Below are 22,721 nucleotides of genomic sequence, written 5' to 3'. Positions count from 1 at the left end.
CACATGGAGTCATGGAATCATTCAGTATATAATCAGTGCTAGAAAAAAAAGTGAAAGTCAAGATTTTCTGGCATAAAATGTACTGAAGTATTAAAGTACAGTAAGTATATCTACACATGTGCACATGTGTGCAGGATGTAATCTGCAAACTAACTAGTAACTGTACTTAAAAAACACAGTGTTTGCCTCTAAAATGTAGTGCGGTATAAGTATAAAGTAGTTAAGTACATTCAATAGTGGCATGTAATTGGGGCTCGGGTTAATATATTTTAGCCATGTAGACATTTATCTAGTATCAGCTTTTAAATTGATTTTCTTCTACAAATGCTTGCTTTTATAGTTTACAAAATAATTAACAGTATTGAGCCCATTAGTGTTGATTTAAGCATATTTTGTCTGGATGAAAACAGTACACAACCACACATATGTAAACACATTTGAAAACTCTAGCACCACCTACAGGTTACTTAAAATCATCCTCACCACTAACTCTCTATAACTAGTGCAGTCCTTCCTCAAACAGCTGTCAGTATTCACTGTTTCCTTCCTCTTGTTTTGCTGTCAATTCACCTCTAATACACCCAGGCAATGAAGCAATTTCTAAACAAACACAAAAATAAGGTAAATTCGATTAGAATAATGGCCACAACCCGATCAGGAAATTACAAAATTTCAATTGTAGTTTTTATTGGAAAATTATTGAAAACAATGTAAGCATTAAAAACATAGGCATTGGATAGAATATGGCTAGTACTCAAGCTTCAACTGTGTCCTTACAGAGTGCCTTAAATACCAAGCGTTGAGATTTCTACATAGGATAGCTAAAAATACATATCACACTTTACTAAATTGACTTTATAAAATGTCACTGTACAATAAAGGTTCAACAAGTGGCAAGTCTATACAAACATACTGTAAAGGAACCATTTAGTAGAACTATCAAGAGAAATTAAAATACAACAAAATAAAATGAATTCGCTATTTTGAGATTCTGAGGATTATTGTGTGCTCCGAAAGTCTTAACATAAACTGCAAAAATCAACAAATGCAATGGGGAAGTCATGTATTCTGAAACCTGAAAAAAATACAGTTGCAGTTTAATGAGTTTCTTTAAAATGGTACGTGGTGACCATCACATCCAGCGAATGATAAAAAACCCAGACAGAGGCATATCCTGGTCCATACAGGAATTGTACACGGTGGATTGTGCACTGGCCCCAATACAAGTTACACTGCCAGTTGTTTTTAATCGTGAAACTGTTCAACTGATTAATGTGTGAAAATATATTACAAGATGTCTCTAATCTTTCTAATATGGATTTGTGCAAAAATGATCTACCAAGAATTTATCATCAGCGACCCAGGTCAGAAACTAGTGTACAGGGGAATCCACATTAGTATCTTCCATGCATACAAACAGGATCCTTACAAAACAAGGCAAGATGTAAAATATTTACCAACAGTTACAAAAATATCAACATGAATAAATTAATTTTCTCTACATTTCTTTACTGCCCTGCTATCTACCCTCTTCCAGCAAGTGGAAAAAAGAAACCAGGCAAACGCAGCGAAGGCTTCTCTACAACTGAGGCGGAGAAGCCCTGTTATACGTCGCTACGTGTCCTTTCCTACTCTAATCGAGAGTCCGACCCCGCTCTGGTGCCCCGTAAGCATCCATGCCATCGGAGAGCGTGAAATACATGTACAACACTCGTAATTGTTTTGCAACAATTTAAAAAAATATGATAGCAGACAATCAGGAAGCAACCTTGAGAAGCAAATAAAGTGAAGACGTGAACTCTGTGACCTGTTAAAATCATCTTAAATCTCAGCTACAGTGGTCTGATAGCAGGTTGTTAGGCATCAATCTGTTACTTATGATGAAACAGCTACAGTCATATGCAAGTCTGACAGCTGGTTTCTCATAGCAGGCTTGCGAGGCTGGTGGTTGGGCCATTTTGGGCTTGGATCTGGACAGGAGGAGGGCCATCAGTCCACTGAAAAAAAAAAAAAAAAACATACAGAGAAATACTGTCAAGAACTACAAAACATAGAAACAGAAAATAAATACACCACCGTAAACAAGTGGAAATATGTAAATCCAATATGGAACAAGAGTAAAAAGTTATGCTGATGTAAACAAATAGGACTTGCTGTTTCACATACACTGATGAGGTTATGCTCAGGTAGGCTGCAGGCAGCGATGTGGTCCTGCAGCAGCTGCTGGGAGAAGTTCTGGTGCATCTGGGCTGCTTCGTGGGCATCCATGTTGTTCCCAAGGGCCTTGTTCAAGTCTACAGGCACAGCAACAAAACTAAGTCAAGGTATTCTCACCGTAAAGCTTGAGTCTTCAGTTAAAGTGTGAGCCTCTAACAAAACTAAAAACATAAATCACGTTTTACCGGGATAAGGGAAAAATACCTTTCAACAGTGCAGACGACCACAGCTGAACAGACATGTCAGGGATCTTGCTGGCCAGCTGCATGGCAGGTACAACCATGTTGTTGCTTTCCTAAGAGTAGAAAAGAGCAACTTTTTATAGAACAAAACTGGTGGAAATGATCAGACGACAGTCCTATGTCGACCCTGATTACTTAGGTAGTTGTTATCTATACCCTCAACACGTGGTGGAACTTGTGCAACTACTTCAGAGGTGGTGAACTCTGCTTCAAAAAGAAAGGTGCACATAACAGCTTTTTAAAATAAGCTTGGGATCTCCGAGTTTCCAGAGACTTGGATTACACCAGCTGTAGGAAGCCATTTGAGTCCCCACCTACTTCAGTTGTTTAGAAGAATGCTGAATTTCTGGTTTGGTGTGAAGCTCCAGAAAATGTTTTGTGGTCTACAGAAATCCTACCGACTCAATTTATTTTTTGGGTGAACTTATCCTTTAATTCTACTATGAATGATAAGACGATATGTTCTGTGTGGACTTCAAGATGTTCTAACCCAGGTGTTAAACCCCAGTCATAGCCCAAACAGAGTAGGACACTGGCACCCATTACCAATCAATCAAATGCTTGTAAATATGTATTTACTATTGCATGGCCAGTTCTATTGGACATTTCGGAACATTTGTCATATACTGAACTTACTCTGTGGTTGCCCAGTACATAGAAGATGTGGCCCAGCAGAACCAGTGAACAGGCAGTCAGTCTGTTCAGATCCTCAGCATTAGACATCTTCAGGGTTTCCCTGAGGAACCGCCTGCAACAAAACAATACATAAATACATGTATAAGAACAGGTTGAACCAGGGGTGTTTGTGCGAGAAACAATTTAACATTTGTCATACTTGGCCTCGTTGTAGCGTCCTTGAAAGAAGGACAGGAGTCCCCTGATGTAGAAGGCAGCAGCACGGAGGCAATGGGAGCTAAATACAAAACAAAGACGATGATTATTTATTTAAATTGTAAATGTAAGTTTTAACAACATTCATTGCTTTAATTTACTGTCACACATCATATGCCTCCTACCTCACAGGGAAGTTATGGTCTGGGTTTATTCTCTCCAGCAGGCTGTAAAGCTGAAGCAGAAATGAAAACAGGAAATACATTTAAAAGTGCATCTCATAGTTATTTAGGAGCTGTTTGTTTTCTGGTTACCTTTCTATCAAAGTAAGAGTGTGCTTTTAAACAAACTTCAACTTACTGACTGTGTTCTTAAAAGAAGATAAGAATCACTGATATTTGACTATCAAAGTACTTCACTGAGACATTTTACAGTTGTCAGTGCTCTCTGGTGGACAAACTCTGAAACAGCAAGCCTGGTTCTAAAAAAACAAAGTATATTTTTGGCTTTCCATTCTGCAAGTCCTTCCTACTTTGTGGCTCACAAACAAACTGATGACAATACAACTGTGATTTACTACTGGCATTGCAGACATCATGATCAGGGTCTTAAACAAAAATAATCAGAAACATATGATTTACACTAACCACTTCCTTCAGAATTGGTTTACTGCATTACTTTGTTGCACTTTAAAGACGTAGCCCGTTATTACTAAACTGACCTCCTGGTGTCGGTTTCCTTCCCTAATGTAGACACTGGCCAAGTTGGTTACAATGTATGTCCACAGTTCCTGGTGTGTGGTGAGCTGAAACACAACAGACAAAACATGTTTGAGGCAGCAGCAGATAATTGAAGAAGTGGTAAGAGAGAAGAGGAGATGATATTGGTGAGAGCATTTGAGGAGAGGCAAAAAAAAACAAACAAACAAAGAATTGCTATTAACTCACCCGCAAAGCTGTGGTAAACTGTGCTTCTGCATTATCCATACAGTTCACAGAGATACAGTAGAGACCCTGGGATGTGAAAAGACAAATAAAACAGGGTCAATAAAACAGGGATGTGTTTAAAATGTTTGTTTACTTTAGACTAAACAGCATTTGGAAATATGGCACCCTGTTATTTCTCAGGGTGAGTTTGTTTAGATGTTAAGTCTGCAAGGTTTTCATTGTTTTTGTTTCATCCGTTTAGTTCTTTTTCAAGATAAGTTTGGGTGTATGAACTGTTATATACGTGTGTGTGTGTGTGTCTATGTATGTACTTATATATATATATATATATATATATATATATATATATATATATATATATATATATATATATATATATATATATATATATATATATATATATATATATATATATATTTATATTTATATTTATATTTATATTTATATATATATTCATATATTTATATTTATATTTATTTCTCTTTTTGTATAATCACCTCATTAATATCGTAAAAGAGTATGAGTTTGCTTACTTCAATTAAATGTAAAAATAACTCTTTTCATTTTTTTCGGTCTTTGTTTTGATCATTTAGCCACACCCCCACCACAAATGATAGTTAACAGTATTTTATATACAAATAGGGATTTTATAAAAATATTTAATCACAAACATATGATGACACCAAAACAAGTCAAACACAACTGGCCACTGAATATATGTCTCACGTGAATTTGTTTACGGTGAATGATACAGCCAAACTAATTTAAGTTTAGTGTGACTTATTCTACTTTAATCTGTGACTGTATTCTGAAAAATCTGACATTATTCTGTCTTGATTTGCAAAAGTATCCCTGCTCACTCTCAGGCACACACAGTATTTAAAATGGAAATACTCACTAATAGAGTGTGAAGCTGAGCAGCGTGGTTGGTGAATAGCCTTGGGGACTGTTGGCACAGCTGACACACCTGTGAGATCTGAGTGGACAGAACCGAAATCCATGTTCACATCCACAAGGATGACATTTCATGTTTGTAACATGCTGTAAAGTTTAGCTCTCAAGATTGCCACATATCAAATATACCACAACTCCAGTAATCAGCAGAAACAATGTACCTCTTGTAATGCAGTGGCCTTGTGGCCTGTGACGAGTCGGCACATGATGATGTGCTCCAGTAGAATGACTTGAAAGGTAGAGAGGATGGGGCTGCAGTCCAACACTGAAACAGAGAGATAAAAATTTAAAGCGTATACAAGTACTGCAAAATGTAGTTTTCAGAGAAGCATAGTTTCACATAATGTAGCTATTCATGACTAATAGTTTTTCTTTATAAATCACAGGAATAAGTTGAGGAACAAACTTTTTAGTTTCTCTAGTTGCATTAGAGCCTTGTCTGTGTACTTCTGGGCTTTTTCCAAATAGCCTGCTTGCATGGAGTGCATGACAGTCACCTGCAAAAGACAAGACAGAGTGCACTTTTAACATTGTACACCACTTCACAATAATGTGCACGTTAAACATTTTGGTAAGCTTCAAGTGATTAAATCTCTGCAACATTGAAATCATATCATCTATCCATGGGGATATACAGCCAACACAATTGTGAGATACATCTTACTTGCAGTCTAAACAAATAATACATAAATAATATTAATAAAACAGCAACAAGGTCTTTTGTCTTTGTGCTTTCCTCTGCTTCATTCTAAATGCTCTGAATAAGTTATCATAAGTAAGTATGGTAACCTATTTCCAAGGCTAAGGGCCTAAAACGTATCTGCCTTGAAACCATAGTGTGCAAAACAGCACCAATACAGTGAATATCAAATATTTGACAGAATTTTCATTTCACACGTTCCAAATACAAAGCTACACATGCTCAAGATGTTTTCAGAAAAACAGTCTGACACTGTTCATGTTATAAGGAGGAACTGTTCACAAGTCCTAAAACCACTGATGAACTACACTAAAACTAGCCAAGCTTTGATTTTTTTTTTTTTTTTTGTTTAGGGAAATTAGAATTTAACAGAAAAAAAAAAACTTCTCTTGCGCAAACAACAACCTAAAACAAAAGGACTTCATTTACCATCATAAATGATGAACAAAACCAGCAGATTTTCACATTTAAGCAACTGGAACCAGGAAATGTTTGACATTTTGTTTTGAAAAATATGACTGAAATTATTAACTGTTAACTGAAGAAGTGGGTGAGTAAAGGGAAGTGGCATTACCAAATAGACGAGCACACACATGTGCTCCTTGGGCAGCCAGTGGAAGAGGTCAGCTGGGTTGCTGGGCAGAATCTCATCATCATGGAGTGTAGAAATGGTCTGGATGCACTGCTGCAGCTGCTTCAGACATGGCTTCACACTCTTCACCTACAGAGACATGACAAAATACATCCCATCTCAACTTCATGTAGTCTGAAACATCCTGACAATCCTTAAATCCCTTGATGAAATTAGTATGTGAATGCATGCTAATCAGTGAATTTCCGATGTGTTTATAAGCACCCTTATTTGAGCCCCTGTAAACAACCTATGTCCCACTTTATCCAGCCCTTCCAGGCTGGTTATCCTACCTGTCCAGCATCCAGGTAGTGTGTAACCTGAAGGACCAGGAAGAAGACCCTCAGGGACTCTTTCTGGATGGGGTTTCCCTGCCAGTTTTCTACAATAGTTCCGCACAGTGTGAGTAGAGGATGCACCTCCCCAAGCTTCCTCTCCATTAGCAGCAACTAAAAGATAAAAAAATAATAATAATAAAAAAAAAGAAAGAAAACATGGCCACAATCAAAACTTGATTGATGTTCCTCTACTGTTGAATAGGTGAGATAAGCAATAGACACACAAAATATAATGGTGCGAGGTGTTTTGAAATGTGAAATACTACAATGATTTAACAGCACAGATAGATTAAAAGGCTAAAGCAGAACAGATTACTCACCATTCCTTTACTGAGGAGAAACAATGCCCTGAAAAGCAAAAAAACATGAAGTTAGTTTACTCACAGTCAGTCGCATATTTATGAGCACTTGCCACAGTTGTGTTGCTGGCAAAGGTGAATCAGTGTCACGGCAAATATCATGATGAAATGTAGTCAGAACTGAAGAAATGTGCCTTTCAGTAAAATTACATTTGCAAAGTAGCTAAACAGAACTTGGAACTTGTTTATAATTAGATTGTTGTGAATAATGTTTGTGGTTTTCTGTGTTAACTGTGCTTGAGCAAAGGGGTTACTGGAAATGAGAAGTCAGTAATAAAGTAAAACTTCTGTTGAGAGATAATCCACTTCCTATTATTTGGTTTGGAATAGCTCATATATGGCAACTCCTCTGTGCGCACATGAAAACTGAGGGGAAGTGGATCTGTGTGAGTGCACACTGAAAACATTTACATTTATCTTACTTGATCTATCGATATTCCGTTTCAGTGTGCCCCAGGTGAACAGTGATGTTTCATGAAGTCGGAGGTGTGAAAAGCTTGCTGCTAAAAACCTTTAAATACTGCAGTCAACAGAGGATTGCCTGACATTCACCTGGTATATTCCGACCCAACCACTCGGGCGTACTCAGCTCCAACCCCCAGCAGGTCACAAGCTGACACCAAGTCTTTCTCCAGAGTATGCAGTTGCTGAAAGAGACAAAAACACTCCTGTCGTCACTAGAGACTCTTTCACTATTTGGACACAAAATCTGGACTCCAGCTAAATCTAACTACGACAAAACAAAAGCACCAAGTGTGAGCAAAAAGCACTAAAACTCAATACCATCATAGTATTACAGCTGTTGCGAAATATCAACTCTAAAACTGTTGGACACTGCTGTACATAAAAAAAAAAACCATAAATAGGTGCATATTCATATTGTTGCACCAGCAATAACAATAACAATACCTACCGCCAACTGGAACAACAGTCTGCAGTGCCAGTATGGTGTTTGTTGTGAAATCTGGATGGCCTTGCGCAGTAGGGGTTTTGCAGAGTCAACCAAATTCTGTAACATTAATTGAAAATTAAGAAGGAAAAAAAAGGATGATTAGTAAATAATAAACACCAATGCAAAGCCTACCAAGAGAACACGTCTTGACATACACAACTTGTACTACCATGTCAAATTCACTTCATTGTAGTGCAGCTAAGCTAATGTTAATTATAACTCACGTCAACGTTACTTCAAATACATCAAGAAAAAAAATAGCTTACCTGTTGGCAGAAGAGTTCAGACAGAATGCTTGCAGCTTCAAATTTGACATCTTCAAACTGAGGGACTTGTTGAGATATAAACCACTGCGAAACAAAAAAAGGGTATAATATGTTAGCCTCGTCATAATGTCTGTGTTTCCAGTCTTTACGAACAAAAAACAATCCCATGCAGCGGCTAACGTTAGCTAGCAAATGAGAAAGAACTGAAGCGGCTGGCTCGGGACGAATGTATATTAACAAAAACTACAACAAATCGTATGTTTCAACTCCTTTGTAAATGTTGGCCTTCCCGAACGACCGTCTATCCAAGTATTTCCGCCGCTGGGTAGTTTTTCCCAGCCTGTGGCCTACACCATTCCCCTTCTCCGCCGCATCCCCGTTGTTTCCTACATCGAACGTCCCTCACCGCTTTCTCCAAGTGGCTGCGGGCCAGCTCGCTGTTCTTGGTGTGGTGGTAGAGAACCGAGCCCAGTTGAAGATGTGTCCGGGCCTCGATCCTCTGCGGGGGCTTAAACTGAAACACCGCCTGGAGACAGTGCACACATAGTCGGATTTTTGGCGGACTGGATGTTCGGAAATGTTCCGCAAAGCCGAGTAGGGCGAGATACCAGCGCTCCGGGGCCTCTACGTTTGACGCCATTTTCCCCGACAACAACAAGTTTTTCAGCGCTGTGATGAGACTCCCGGGTTGCCAGGTTCGGTCATCTAGAACCCACAACAACAAATCTCGACCCCTTCCATTTTCTTTGATTTTCTTCTTTTAAGTTAACATTTAATCATGCATGACGGGCAAACTGTAACGCAGTTTCATAGAGACCCTATAGGATACCATTTAAGATATTTTAAAAAAATTTGTAATAATAAAAAATACAATGTATAATTTACATCAGCTATATGAATGATTTCAATTTTACTTTATCATGTTTCTTTAAAATACATTCGTTAATGTATCTATAAATAATAAGGTTTGATATGTAAAATATACTGGTAAGTTATTTTATGCAGGATTCCAGCTATACAATGCTGTAGGTCGCCCATAACATGAAAAGTATTTCTTAAAGCTTACTGTCAGTTGTGACTCTGCAAGGGATCTGTCTGCTATCAGACAAATGTTTTCTTTTAGTCCAGCGTGCCTGGTGTCTGTTCTAACATATATGCAATCATGGCAACAGCGCGAGTACCATTTATGTAACATATAAGCAAACCTGGCAACCCAGTGTTGAGGATAAACTCGCGAGATTTCATCCAAACGACGAGACCCGCTCATGGATATTGTAGTCCAAATATTGACAAACGCTGTCCCAGTTTCAAGACCTTGAAAAGCCCAAATAATCTTGTGCGCAGTGTCAGTGTCAGGCAACAGCAGACTTTCCTCGCAGGCGTCGCCTATAAATAGACGAAACGCACTGTCGCAGCTTTGACATTTGCGTCTATTTACATTCATCTCCGGGAACGTCAACAACGTGAAAAGACGCGAAGACACCTCCCAGCGCGTTGCAAGTTATAAGAGAGCGACAGCCGAGCCTCCAGCGAGCAAAGAAGAAATGTGTGCAAGATCGTGCATGGCAGACTGGTGACCGACATAACACAGCGAAGAACTGTAAACACGGACGAAGGTAACAAAATGCAGCATTTCATAAATAATTAATTATCCTGATTGAACTGCAATAGCGATGCATGGGCCTGTTTATTCATTTTTGTTATTATTATTAATTGCGTAACTATGAATGGCAGTTTACTTGAGGTGTGGTCAATAAGTTTTTTGCACGCATTACTTCAGGAAAATCGCCATGTCGGCCGGATTGATTTATAAATATGTACAGTGTGTTTGTTTTTGTGCTGGAGGGTTGAACGACGGATTAAACAGCGGAGCTTTTGAAACGCAACACCCTGTTTACAAGCCAGGCTTGTTTGTGTGTGTGTGTATGTGTGTGTGTTGGGGATGGGACGTGCGCGTAATCACGCAGTCGCATTTTGTCAAAAAGAAAACACGGAGGCAGAGCGACACGGCGGGCTGTTGTGTTAAACATATTTTAATGGTCACCCTTAATATTTCCTCACATGTATGTCCCTGCAGCAGGCCTCCCTGGATGAGAGAGTGAGTGTGTTGACAGCAGGGTAATCTGTGAAGGGCACACATGGCCCACCGTGTGAACGATCATCAGAGCCGCCTGCCTGTGGCCCAGGCCACCGTGCTGGCCCTGCCGCCTCCCAGCCAAGCAGAGGTGAGTGTCTTTACAGGACTCGATCGTTTTCTTCTGCTGGAGGACAAATGAGTTGAGATCTGGCATGTAATGACGCCTTTTAGGAGCTTGGATGTGGATTGTTTACAAAAGCTTAATTAGGACAATTGGGCCACGAACGTGATAACAGTGCATTTAAAGGCGCGTTATGTAGTTTTAGGGAAGACATTTTAATCAAAAGAGGAAGATCTTAAGAGGGTAATTTTTTAAATGCCTAAACAACCCAAATAAACACACTATACTCGATTTCGTGACAGAATAAACAATGGACCTTAAAGGATGACACAGTTTCATACTGTCAAATATGAATTAAGATGAATTAACATCCCTCACTGAAATCATAATTTTCAAAGGGGGAGGTTTTCAATTGAAATCCTGCATCTCAGAAGAAAGACTGGAAAAAGGAGAGACATTAAATTTGCGGTGTGACGAAAGAAAGAGAAAGATCTCCACTGACTGATTTTTCCTTATACTTATACTAAAGAAACAAAATAAACCAGCTCTCGTTGCACCCATGACTGAATAAACAAACCGACACGACTTCATCCAGTTTTACTCTGTTTATATGTGGCGGACCCTGCCACCCTTCGAGCCTCAGTGTTCTGCAGACCCTGTTTTCCTCTGAGAACAGCTTGTTCATTAAATCTAATGAATAATGAATCTTTGTTTGTATCATCACCTCATTAATATATTATGAGTTTTAATTTCTTCTCCAAAACTACATAGTGCCCCTTTAAAAAAAAAAAAAAAAAAAAAAAAGAATCTGTTTAAATGTGCTGTTTGTGAGAATACTCTGTTATTCCCTTTTTGCATATTTTGTTTACCATAAATCCTGAAACGAGCCATACTGCAAGGCTCTGCTCAGGGTTGTTGCCACATACAACTCAAGCCTTCCTGGTACTCTGCATACTTTTTAAAGGACATGCCATAACAGGTGTGACGCTGTAAATAGCAGGCAGGTGCCAGCTAATCTAAAGCTGCCCTTGGTTTGCAAAGCAATACAATAGGTCTCATTGAATGAGGACAGTCATTGCAGGTGTTTACTGCAAGCCTCACTGTGTTGTCAATGTACAAGACTTTTTTTTGTTTGTTTTAATAAAATGTTTCTTTTAAATTAGCAGCAGCTGACCCCAGATAAAAAGAAAAAGTGTCTAAGTAGGTCAGTTTAACAGTCATACATTAAGTTGTAACAGTTCAAAGGAGTGAGAGCCAGAACTGTGTCCTCACTGTCCTGGTTTAAGTTGTGAAACCTGCTTGTTATTCCTGCCAAATGCTCTTTCTTATCAGTTTGCGGGATTGTTTATTGGGTTCAACTGGTCCTTCCAGCTGAATGAACACTCCCGAACGTGCACACACAGACACACACACACACAAACAAATAGCACAGCCTCAGTGAAGCGTCAGCCGGTGTTATCTCTCGTGATATTGTCACAGCAGTTGGGTCACTCTGGCTGTAATCCACGTGCAGATTTTACTGTGCTGTTGCAGCAACTTCACAGAGGGATAGATACTGGGAGTGTTTGTGCTGACGATCACGTGACATCATATGGCAACATAATAACAGATATATTATTAAACTCACACACAAAACAGAGCTAATCCGGTGTAAGGTATCTGGAGTTTATCTTAAGGGTCAGCGTGGTTCAGTGTCTACGTGACTAAATGTCGTCTGTTTGTGTGTCCGAACAGGACTTGAGGCCAAGAGGGACGGCGCTGGACTCCCTGCTGTGTGGGGCATTTGCTGGAGCCATAGCCAAAACAGTTATCGCGCCTCTCGATCGGACCAAGATCATTTTCCAAGGCAAGAATAACACGACACAGAAAGATTTCTTTCTAAATATAGGATCTGCACACACGCACAAAAGCTTCTATATACTGTATATGTAAGTGGGTTATACAATAGTTTTCTGTGCATAACACTCCAAAGAAAGTGCGTCCACTGTTCTCTGGTTTGTACCAGAGTTTTTTCGGGCGACTGTTTTTAACTAATTGCTAATCCTCTTAGTCGATGTTTAGCCTGCGAGAGAGAGAGAGAGAGAGAGAGAGAGAGAGAGAGAGTGCTGTTTAACCCAGACGTTGTCTCCTTTTGTTGTTCCACAGTGTCCTCAAACAGATTCTCAGCTAAGGTGAGTTAATGTTTACATCTTGGCTGCAAATGTGTCATTCTTAGTTTACCTTAATTAAAGCATGTTAGTACAAGCAGGAGTGGCAGCCAGGATGAAATTGAGAATGGTTACAAAAAAAAAACCGTGTGGTGGTCACAGTTTCTCTCATGAATGTGTCTTTCATTTCTTTATTTTATACAATTCTACACTGAGTACTTTTTGTGTTTCTGTGACTTGGAAGACAAGCAACAGACTGAAAGAATATATATAGTTATGCTAACCAGCTAGCCACTTTGGGTGATAATCTAAGAGTAAACAACACTAAAACGCCTCCCATGCTCTGAACTCCCAGTTGGGGTAGAATCAGCTAACACAACCGCTAGCTGCAAGGCTAACTGAGCTAACTAGCTGATGGCAGCCACAGTTGGCAGCAGTTTCACTGGGGATATGCTGCCCCCTATTTGTTTGGAGTATGAATATGACAGTTCATACATTTCAATTCATACATATTGCACCTTTTTTAAAATTTAAAAATTACTATGTTTAATGTATATATGTGGGAAAATGTGAAGAGCATCTGTCTCTGCTCTTGACCGAACTTATTCGCTACCACCAGGAGGCCTTCAGACTCATCTACTGCACGTACATGAAGGATGGGCTGCTCAGCCTGTGGAGGGGAAACTCTGCCACCATGGTGAGGGTCATGCCGTACGCTGCCATCCAGTTCTGCTCTCACGAACAGTACAAAAAACAGCTGGGAAGCTACTACGGATACCAGGGAAAGTGAGTACAGAATTTGTCTTTCAGTAGTAATTCATTCATTCATTCATTCATTCATTCAGTTATTTAAAGGAGACCTATTACACCTTTTTTTGTTTTTTCCTTTCCTTCAGTGTGTTATAGGTTCTTGTGCATGTAAAAGATAATAAAACTTAAAAAGCCCAAAGTCTGAGCCAACAGAAGCTCCCCTTTCCCACAGAAAACACTGCTCCTGAAATGCCTCATCAGTAGTCCCGCCTTTAATTCCATGACTTTATGACATTACACTATGTCACGTTGTCACACGTTTGCGTAATTAATGCCATATTTGTGGTAAAAGCGACTCTACTTGAAAGCTGAAAACACTGACAGAGCCATCTAGAGACACTGTGAGCAGTGCTGATCAACTGTCGTGCAGACAAAGAGCAGAGTATTCGTGAGGGGGGTCTTAAAGAGACAGGAGCTGGAACAGAGCTTTCTGAAACATCACTGATGAGTCTGTAGTCATGCCAGCGACGTCGCTCTGAGTATGGCACCGTTGTCCGTCCCTCACATTTGTTCATACTGAAAAGTTGTTGGATTGTTTTTGTTATGAAAATATCTGGACAACTGCTGGATAGATTGTTGTGAAATTCAGTGCAGACATTCACGTTCCCCCCCCAGGGGATGACTTTTAATAACTTTGATCCCCTGACTTTTCCTCCAGTCTCATCAGGTCAATGTTTTTTGGGTTTTTTTGTCCAACATTTGGTTTAATGACCAAATTACCTTTTAAATTACTGCCATTGCCATCAGCCTCAGCCATATTTTCTGTTGAGTGCTAATTTGCAAATGTTTGCATGCTAATACACTGAACTATGATGGTGAACATGGTGAATTTTGTACCTGCTTAACACATTGACTGTAGAAAATAATATCAAATGTGGATGCAGTCTCTTGGTCTGAAAGTAAAACCAACTCAGCAGTGCTTTAATTGTGCATTCTTGCTAACAGCCACTTCGCTGATTTCTAAAAGAAGTGTGATTGTACTTGATTAATTACGTCAGCAGGCGGTCACGGCCAGAATGCTAAACTTGAGGATTCAAAACAGTCATCCACAAACTATTGTGCGATGCCACGGCGGGTTTACACTTAGCTTACCATCAGCATGCTAGCATTGTCCCTTTGAGCATGTTAGCATGCTGACCTTAGCATTTAGCTTCAAGTGCCAAAGAGCCAAAGTAGAGCCTCGGAGAGACTGTACTGTGGCTGTAGACTCCAGCTTTTTGTATTATTACTTATAACAGATTATTGTGTTGTTTTTTTCAGAGCTCTGCCTCCTTTTCCACGCCTCCTGGCTGGTTCTCTGGCCGGCACCACTGCTGCTATGCTAACCTACCCTTTGGACATGGTGCGAGCCAGGATGGCGGTCACAGCGAAAGAAATGTGAGCACATAACGTGAACCAAGGGGTCCCTTTAACCCTTTAGAGTGTATTAGTCTGATTGTTGTCTTTCCCAGCAGGCCACACATGATGGCAGATGGTTTTGAGCAGGTTTGTTTTTCCTTTCCACAGGTACAGCAACATCATGCATGTTTTTGTGCGGATCTCCCAAGAGGAAGGTGTGAAGACCCTTTACAGAGGCTTCACTCCCACGATCCTGGGCGTCATCCCATATGCAGGAATCACATTTTTCACATATGAGACCCTCAAAAAGCTTCACACAGGTACTGATTGTAAATGCTTGTCCATTAAAGTGACATTTTGGATGATAGGCTGACTAAAAAAATGTGTCATTTAGAAGCTGAGCACTTTCTTTCTTTGTTTCTCGTTGTAGAAAAAACAAGGAGGTCCCAACCGTACCCCCACGAGCGCTTGGCTTTTGGTGCCTGCGCGGGCCTGATCGGACAATCCGCCTCATACCCTCTTGATGTGGTGCGTCGGCGAATGCAGACGGCCGGAGTTACCGGCTCGTCGTACGTCACAATTCTGGGGACCATGCGTGCAATCGTATTGCAGGAGGGAGTAATACGTGGACTGTACAAAGGGCTGAGCATGAACTGGCTCAAGGGGCCCATCGCTGTGGGAGTCAGCTTCACCACGTTTGACGTCACGCAAAGCCTTCTGCTCAAACTGCACCAGACAAACTACTTCACCCACTGAATCAGTCAGGGGTGACGGCGGGGCAACGAACAGCACAGATGAGACTGATGTGAGGGAGGCGGTCAACTCTGACACGTGGCAGTAACAAGTGTCTATCGGTCGGTGCTGGATCGACTCCCACACGCCATCTTCAGACAGAATGTCAGAGGAGAGGAGCGGATGATTGGAAAGGAGGCCTGATGCGCACATAGAAACACTTTTTTTTTTTTTTTTAAATGCACAATTACACTGAGAGAGTCAGGAGACAAAAAAAAAGAGGTGTCTTAAAACTGTCGTTCGCACAATCACAATTTTATTTTGATGTCACGACGCCATCAGGGTGGCTGACGTGATTTTTAAAGGTGGATACAGATGGGTTTGTTTTGGATGTCGAGGACTTTGTGTTAATAAGATAATGCTTGCACTTTGTTAAAGCCGCATTGTTCTTTCAACTGAATCCTGTGTCGGCAGAGAGTTCTTTTAATGAGTTTTATTGCTTTTAAATTTGAGCGAGATTTTATTTTTTGTTTTAATCACATCAGGGTTTTTTTGTTTGTTTTTTTTCATGATTTTAAATTGCTTGATAACGCAGTTTCATCATTGTTGATGAATGGTCGGTTACATAACGTGTTTTGGTTTCATTTTCAACGTTATGACGGTGCCTATATGGATCGAATTGATACACATGGAGCGAATGATTGTACGGAGGGGAGGGTGATCATGTCAGCAGGACTGCGGTTTCACTGTCCATCCAGCACTAAGGAGTCGTGATGTAGTATTAAAATGTCTAATAAGTGGAGTCTAATCAAATACATAAGAAATAAATCTAAATATATAACTTTATTTGTTTATATACATATTGAGATTTAATGTGTTTCCGCTCTGTTCATCATTGCTTTGACTTGATTGCAAAGTGTTGTTTACCGGAAAATTTTTCAAAATATGCCAAAGCACTTAACTCAGTCATAAGTGTCATGTGATTAAACGGGCGCGGTTTAGTTTTGGAGAGGAAATGACCATTTTGATATCTACAATACTAATGTGGTAATAATACCAACAATATATTTTCTTTCCACAACAGAATAAACAAGCTATTCTCAGAGGAAAATAAGCTCCCCATAAACTGTTTGAAGCTAGAAAGGTGGCAGGGTCCGCCACATATAAACAAAGTAAAACAGTATGAAATTGTGTTGTCCTTTTATTTAATTATTTGTTTTACATCTAATCAAACTAAATAAAACGTCAGTCAATGAAGATCTTTCTCTCCTGATTAACATGTCTTCTCCAAAACTACGCAGTGCACCTTTAAGGAGTAATTATACTAGAGTATACTATAAAGAGTTTCAAGTTGCTCCAAGTTAAACGCCCATAAAATAAAGTGTCCGTCAACAACAGAGAGAGCTATGAGTCCTTTTGTCCACTTGAGGGTGCCATGATATAAGCAGAGCTAATCACGCCACCAGCGACATGCAAGATCGTCTTAATTTGGACATTTGAACTGGAATGGGACTGATATAACAGGTTTTAACTGACCAGACAAAGACAGTCAATTTTAAGGGTAAAATAACAGATTTGTCGATTTATTGGTCTTAATTACATTTCCACTTTATGAGGCATGTGTTGTTTCTCTGTTTGCTCCAGTTCCATTGAAAGACAGTTGAAATTTTTGGACTTAAAGTATGAATAACTTACTGTGTCACATGTTATATTACAATGTAAAATTAGTGTTACCTAAATTTCATGAATCATATCCGACCTGTGTGTGTGTCTGTGTGTGTGTGTGAGGGACCTCCTGTCCAGTCACTGTCAGTAGATGGCAGCATCGGGTGGCGGCTCTTCTCGCTGCCTCTTGAACGCATCATGGAGGTTAGTTAGGCTCTGATCACCTTGTGGCCTGAACTTGACCTGCCCTCTGCTCACTGACACAACTTTGATTGTTATTATTATTATTATTATTATTATTATTATTATTATTATTAACCCTTCTCTGTTTTATTTAATTCAAACATTAGTGGTAAAATTTCAGCAACTCTGTGAATATTGAAAAAACACTGCTCTCCGTGTGGTTAATGTTACAACACATTTGATTCTCTGACAAAATAATTTTATTTATACAAATGTGCTACAAAACAATATAAGGGTCTGATTACACACTGAGACATGACATAAATAATGAATGTAGTTCATTTATTTTGTTTATTTCTATGCAAAGATGCACTGGAGTCAGAAATATTGTGTTATAGTGCAACTGACGGAGAATTGTCATAAACCAAAATTTGTAAGAAAAAGAAGTCATGCATAGTATTTATTAATATTTATTGAAAACCCTTTGCATTATTTATGTGAACCTATGAAACATCTGATTAAAAAATAGTTCCACAGGTCCTAAAAATACCCAGAATTCAGTAGTAATTATAGATCAACAGTGAAAAACTAAAATGATTTTATGCAACATGTTTATTGGAAATTGGAACACCTTTATTATTTGTTACAATTCCACCAAGCAGATTAAACAAGACAGAAGCAGCCACACACATCCACCAAAACTCTAAACTGAAATGTATTTTGTTTTTGATTAATTATCTAATGCTGCAAATTTGTGTAAAATATTTCCTTCATCCATCACTGACATCCAGATCAGTGTATCAAACACATTAAATTACATTTGAGCGACATTGTGCTGCATTCAAATGCAGTCATTTTTCCGTGCTCATCCTTTTCTTGTTTTTTTGCTGCACTGGTTAGTGCGCATGAGCCGCAACTGAATCTGAATAGCAGGTGAGTGTGTGCCCGCTCCGTCGCATTGGTGATAGCATCATCCGCCACCTGAAAAACCCCTCTCCTCCGCCAGCTGCTGAGTGTCGTCTCCTCCGCTTCCCATCCGAGCAGCTGGATGGAAGGATTTTCCATCCCTCTTTAAGTCTGTCCACCCTCCATTCTTCCATCTCTCATTCTGACCTTGACTGTGAATTATGGGATATCCTGCCACCCCACAGTGTGCAGCCACCCAGCCTGGTATTGCAACAATCGAAACAATACCACTGGGTGGATAACATGGTTTCGGGTGGGGGGGGTGGGTGCCTGAGAGAAGCAGGAGGAGGAGGAGGAGGAGGAGGGGTGCAAAGATGCTTCTTGAAGGCGCCGTTGCCATAGGTTACCTGGATCTGTGCCAGGAGAGGGGAGTGAACCATTTGCATGTATTCAAATCTCGCATGAATAATTCACTTTGAAGCCCCGGCTGGAGCACTGGCAGACAATAGCTGTTCACACACACACACACACACACACACACACACACACACACACACACACACACACACACACACACACACACATAAATGCACAGTATACGGGCAAATATGCACACAAATACAGCTTTCCCCCTGCTAACCGCAGAACCCCGCCCGGGCCTGTGTGAGAAAGGTGAGGAGGTTACGCTGGGAGGCACACAGGAAATAAAAGGCCCTTCTCAGTACAAAATCACACTCGGATGCTGCAAACGGGCGGCTGCGGCTGCAAATATCATTTTGCGTGAGCCGTTGCCTTTCTCTGTTTTGAGACGAGGCCTGAGCGGAACCAGGTGTAGGTGCTGCTTGACTTTGAGCTTACGCTGTGGATGTCACAGCACAGGAGGAGGCTGAGGAGGGAGTGTACGGTAAACATATGCATATACACACACGCTCAAACACCCCCGTGGTGCCCCGCAAAAGCCACCCTGGCTGGAATCCAGTCGCCGTCACTTTTGAAGGTCAGCTCAGTGTTAGCTTCCCTTGCACCTGGCTCCCACCGTATCTTTAATAAATTCAGCGGCATTAAAGACACCCTGAGAGGCGTTTCATCTAACATAAACGGGCCTGTAAACGTCTGCCCGTAAACTTCCCTTAAAAAAGCCAAGAAACGAGTAAAGAAGAGCACCTAATCAGGCCGGCGCGGCTGTAAAACTCAGTCAGGAACGGCTATAATCCCACCGTGGCATGCGTGCTGATATTTACAAGTGCTATAGGAACGTCATCCTCGCTCACACTGCCTCACAGCTTGCTCTCCCCATAGCTCAGTCTTGTTAATTTTATAAGATCCAGCATATTGCCACTTATCGGCTGGCAGCGTTGTAAAAGCTCTGGGGTCAGTGCATTACTGAGCTGCTGGGCTCCACTCTTCCATTAGAGGGAGTGTTCAGGCTGCGTTGGCCTTCACTCAATCAAATACGGGCTCCAAACGGCTGCTTCAAGTGCAGATGAGGGGGCACAAACACACACACACACACACACACACACACACACACACACACTTTTCACATGTACACACATACAAATGGAGACTCCTTCAATCCCGGGTTGTGAAACTATAGCACGCATAAATCTGAGCACATAAATCCAGGCACACACACACACGCACACACACTCACATACAGCTTTCGAGCCCTGAGGGGGGTACCGCATTCATTTGCATGGAGTGTTTGCATTTAAAGAGAGTCAATGTATAGGTGTGTGTGCTTGTATTGCAGATGACATTTTCGCCACTTGGCATTTGAGCAGATTCAACACTAAATGAGTTGTAGCTTCCCACCCCTCCCACCCCACAATCTCTGGATCAGGTGAAACAGATGAGAGGTGGAGACCAGCAGCGAGAAGAAATAAGAACCCAGGGACGGGAGGCTGATTTTATACAGATGCCCGTGTAGAAAATTTAAATAGAATTTGTGTTTGTGTGGATCATGCGCTAAAAAAACAACATATTTTTTTGCAATCAGGCTGGAAAGAAGGTCGTTTTTTTCTGCTACATCCTGTCAAGGTAGTGTCAAGGTCACAGGAAGTTGAGATGAGTGTTAACGTGAACCATAGCGCAAAAAACTAGATCGCCATTATTATGATTACGTAAGTATAATGCATCTGACTTAAAGGGGCACTATTTAGTTTTGAGGAAGCAATTTAAATTCAGAGTTTTTATATTTACTTTAAGAATGAACTGATAATACAAACTCAGAAATGTTCCAGAACTGAATAAACAAGCTGTTCTCAGAGGAAAATAAGGTCCCCAGAACACAAGCTGGAAAGGTGGCAGGGTCCGCCACATATAAACAAAGTAAAACAGTATGATATTGTGTTGTCCTGTAGGGTCAGTTTGTTTATTCAGTATATTCAGTCATGAAAACAAAGAATGTTTGTTTATTTAGTTTCTTTAGGCATTAAAAAAAAACAGTCAATGAAAATCTCTCATTCCTTCCTCACATTACGCACTGCACCTTTAATTGTTCTCCTTTTTTCCAGTCTTTCTTTTGAGACGCCAGATTTCAATTCAAAACCTCCCCCTGAAAAATCGCGGTTTTTAGTGAGAGACGTTAATTCATCTTGCTTCACATTCAAAATATGACACGTTTCCTCTGAGATATGGCCTCTTGCAAGTGAAAGCTGTAAGACTGCAGCGCCATTCACGGGTTTGAATGTCAGCGAGCACATTTTACGAGTGATTTCTGCTTATTTATTTCCATCATCACGACGTGCACCCTCACATATTTGCAAATAGAGCAGATATAAGGAAAGGGGCGCCCTACCCATGCCTCACTGAGTATGTGTGTGTGTGTGTGTGTGCCCATTTAAAAACATGTATGTATTTCTTCTATGAGAGTAAAGAAGGCTGGGGGTGGGCGGTGGGTGGTGGTGGTGGTGGGTGGATGGACGGAGGAGAAGGCTCTGACAGACTTTGCATGAGAATGGCCGGGGTCCTGTGAACCTTCTGCTCCCTGTGTCCACATTCAATGGCATCGCTGCAGTTAGCATGACAAACTGGGCTCCAAGTTCTCGGACTTTTTTTGAGCACGACCCGCACCCGCACCCCCACCCACCCACACCCTCCCCCTCCTCCCACCCTCCCGGTCTCTCATTCCTGTCGACTCCACCCATCCGTGTCCTGACTCCACCGTAACCCCCGTTCTGTCGAAGCCCCCTTTACCCTCAACTTGCTCCTCTGTGTGCACTTTGGGTTGAGCCTGCAGATTTTATGAGGCGTCGGGGGGGCAGCTACCAAGTTCAGGGGAGCCAGGGGAAGACACACACACACACACAAACACACACACACACAGATACACACAGAGCTTTTGAGCGTTAAACACTGGTTTTAATTTAAACCATTTTTTAACATTTTTAATTCCTCTAAATCTAACCCTGCTTTTTGAAAACCCACCCAGCTTCCTCTGCGGTCTTTCGGGGCCATTTTTTTATCCTTCAGTTTTTTTGCTTCTCTTCACTACTAACACCGTATCAACACGCTGCCAAAGTCAGCCTCTCATTACACGTGAATGTGAGAACAGTCATTGGGGGGGAGGCTGGAATTAGAACGCTTACATAAGAATTTAATTTTGTATGTGTGCATGCTGGGAAGGCACATTGGTGGGCCACAGTTGAACCCAATGAACTCTTGGCAGCGTCAACACATTTGAAAAGACAGTATTTGTAAAATTTATTTCTACATTAAAAAGAAAAACATCATCTCCGTTCACATTTTTGGCTCGGCCTGCTTGCTTGTGATGTTCGTTATCAGACGTTTAAGCTTATTAAGTTGATGAATTTCACAGTCAGTCAGCATCACTGTAACGCAAGTGTGAAATAAATAGGCACAATTAACAACCGGACTGTTTTATGTGAATTGATGCTTTATATTAGGGTGGGTGTAATGGACCCTTGTTAATCAGAGTTGTATATTTTAATGTGTTTCTCACTGTGTTTGTGTAAATGGTCTCGTTATAAAAAAAAAAACGCCCACCGAGGGCCGTGAACGCGCTTCCACGTGGATGTGCTCTCTCTGCATTTATGATGGACAATTAAGATACTATTCAATGAGCCAAGTTTGGAAAATTAAACTGTACTGTATTCCGGGGGAACATTACAGTAATTTAACACATTTTCATTGCCTTTTTTTAAATGTCGATGTCTCAAAAAAAAAAAAAAAAAAAAAATTGCAGCAATATCCAACAGCTGTGAAAATAATAATATGATGTCTGGAATATAGCAACATTAAAACCACCATTAATATTTAGGAGTAGTTATTAAAGCTAATGTG

At 40.6% G+C, this 22,721-nt stretch overlaps 2 protein-coding genes across 2 annotated transcripts; one reads left to right on the top strand and one right to left on the bottom strand.

Annotated features, from left to right (window-relative positions):
* Window positions 1–654: 654 nt before the first annotated feature.
* On the bottom strand, window positions 655–9,133 carry LOC119028541 (MAU2 chromatid cohesion factor homolog). The gene is made up of 18 exons (XM_037114658.1): window positions 8,844–9,133; window positions 8,438–8,521; window positions 8,133–8,228; window positions 7,772–7,866; window positions 7,181–7,208; window positions 6,816–6,971; window positions 6,466–6,612; window positions 5,598–5,688; window positions 5,353–5,456; window positions 5,136–5,213; window positions 4,238–4,303; window positions 4,012–4,095; window positions 3,476–3,525; window positions 3,295–3,372; window positions 3,096–3,207; window positions 2,422–2,512; window positions 2,167–2,294; window positions 655–1,997 (listed from the first exon to the last, which is right to left on the bottom strand). The coding sequence occupies exons 1-18, from the start codon at window positions 9,075–9,077 to the stop codon at window positions 1,923–1,925; spliced, it is 1,797 nt and encodes a 598-aa protein (XP_036970553.1). The 5' UTR covers window positions 9,078–9,133; the 3' UTR covers window positions 655–1,922.
* Window positions 9,134–9,732: 599 nt separating this feature from the next.
* LOC119028542 (mitochondrial coenzyme A transporter SLC25A42-like) lies at window positions 9,733–16,623 on the top strand. The gene is made up of 8 exons (XM_037114659.1): window positions 9,733–10,053; window positions 10,515–10,662; window positions 12,370–12,481; window positions 12,781–12,806; window positions 13,402–13,568; window positions 14,853–14,969; window positions 15,099–15,250; window positions 15,361–16,623. Exons 2-8 carry the CDS (start codon window positions 10,576–10,578, stop codon window positions 15,684–15,686), a joined length of 987 nt encoding a protein of 328 aa, XP_036970554.1. The 5' UTR covers window positions 9,733–10,053; window positions 10,515–10,575; the 3' UTR covers window positions 15,687–16,623.
* The last annotated feature ends 6,098 nt before the right edge of the window (window positions 16,624–22,721 follow it).

Source organism: Acanthopagrus latus, chromosome 11 (genome assembly GCF_904848185.1).
Source record: "Acanthopagrus latus isolate v.2019 chromosome 11, fAcaLat1.1, whole genome shotgun sequence".
NCBI classification, from domain to species: Eukaryota; Metazoa; Chordata; class Actinopteri; order Spariformes; family Sparidae; genus Acanthopagrus; species Acanthopagrus latus.
This window is presented reverse-complemented; position numbering and strand designations above follow the sequence as displayed.

Bases quoted from the DNA above. Each gene is read 5' to 3' on its own strand.
- LOC119028541 (XM_037114658.1), bottom strand. From the start codon at position 9,077: ATGGCGTCAAACGTAGAGGCCCCGGAGCGCTGGTATCTCGCCCTACTC. The intron at 4,096-4,237 runs GTGAGTTAATAG...GTTGTGTTTCAG, and splicing joins AGTTTACCACAGCTTTGCGG to CTCACCACACACCAGGAACT. The intron at 3,208-3,294 runs GTATGACAAATG...GTTTTGTTGCAG, and splicing joins GGACGCTACAACGAGGCCAA to GCGGTTCCTCAGGGAAACCC.
- LOC119028542 (XM_037114659.1), top strand. From the start codon at position 10,576: ATGGCCCACCGTGTGAACGATCATCAGAGCCGCCTGCCTGTGGCCCAG. The intron at 12,482-12,780 runs GCAAGAATAACA...GTTGTTCCACAG, and splicing joins GACCAAGATCATTTTCCAAG to TGTCCTCAAACAGATTCTCA. The intron at 14,970-15,098 runs GTGAGCACATAA...TCCTTTCCACAG, and splicing joins GCGGTCACAGCGAAAGAAAT to GTACAGCAACATCATGCATG.